The 909-nt window shown below is 60.6% G+C and overlaps 1 protein-coding gene across 1 annotated transcript; it reads right to left on the bottom strand.

Moving 5' to 3' along the window:
* Positions 1-5: 5 nt before the first annotated feature.
* On the bottom strand, positions 6-551 carry LOC115285350 (histone H2A-beta, sperm-like; the record flags this gene model as incomplete). The annotated part of the gene is made up of 2 exons (XM_029931621.1): positions 396-551; positions 6-365 (listed from the first exon to the last, which is right to left on the bottom strand). Coding segments are annotated over exons 1-2 (393 nt in total), but the record flags the coding sequence as incomplete, so codon positions are not given.
* Between the last annotated feature and the right edge of the window lie 358 nt (positions 552-909).

Genomic DNA, 909 nt, shown 5'->3' with positions numbered 1-909 from the left:
CAGGGACTCAGGCCTCGGCCCTTTTTAGCGGGGGGGCATCTGATGGACCGAGAGGAGGAGTGTCCCTCAAGGAGGCAGCTGAGGTGCTGATGGCTGCCCAGCGCTCTCTGCACGTGCTCTGGGGTGATGCGCGTCTTGTGGTCACTGCGGGCCTCCTTGCTCGCCAGATCCAGGACTTTGGCCGTCAGGTACTCGAGAATGCCGGCCAGGAAGATGGGTGTGGATGGGCTCAGGCGCTTCATGTAGGGACTCTCCCGCAGGAGATGCTCCATGCGGCTGACGGAGAACTGCAGCTGGGCTCTCCTGGAGCGGGAGCCCACGCTCCTCCTCGGTCCCTGAGGGCGCCTGGCTCTTCTCCTGGGTCCCTGAGGGCGCAGGGGCCTTTGCCTCTGTCCCTGACGGCGCCGGGGCCTTCGCCTTCTAGACATCCTGTTCGCTGGTTCTGTCCCACTGGTCCAGGGGCGTCAGGATGCCAGTGCCTCCTCCTACCAAGTGTGCCCCTCACTGGTCAGAGAGCTGCCTATATGCCAGCTCAGACATTGTGATGGCAGTGGCATCACTGAGTCCTGATGGGAGTGGCCTAGAAACCTCTATGACAGAAACCTGAGGCCCACCCTGGAGGCAGGCCCTGTTGGCCAAAGAACACGGGAATATGAGACACCACGCCCTGCACACAAAGACGCCCCACTTCAGGGATGGAGTGGCAATGTCGGGACTGTCCCGTGACCAGGAGAAGGTGAACCTCCACCCGCAACTGCCGGTGAGAGACCTGCTTCTACTCAGAAGATCAGGAGAATCCGCTGAGCTTGGCTAAGGCGACGAGGCCTTCCTGGCTCTTTACAATAAATCACAACTGGGCAAGGTAGCCATCTCGACAGAGAGGTTTCGGTAAATATCTGGTTGGATGGC

This window comes from Suricata suricatta, unplaced genomic scaffold (assembly GCF_006229205.1).
Source record: "Suricata suricatta isolate VVHF042 unplaced genomic scaffold, meerkat_22Aug2017_6uvM2_HiC HiC_scaffold_9258, whole genome shotgun sequence".
NCBI classification, from domain to species: domain Eukaryota; kingdom Metazoa; phylum Chordata; class Mammalia; order Carnivora; family Herpestidae; genus Suricata; species Suricata suricatta.
This window is presented reverse-complemented; position numbering and strand designations above follow the sequence as displayed.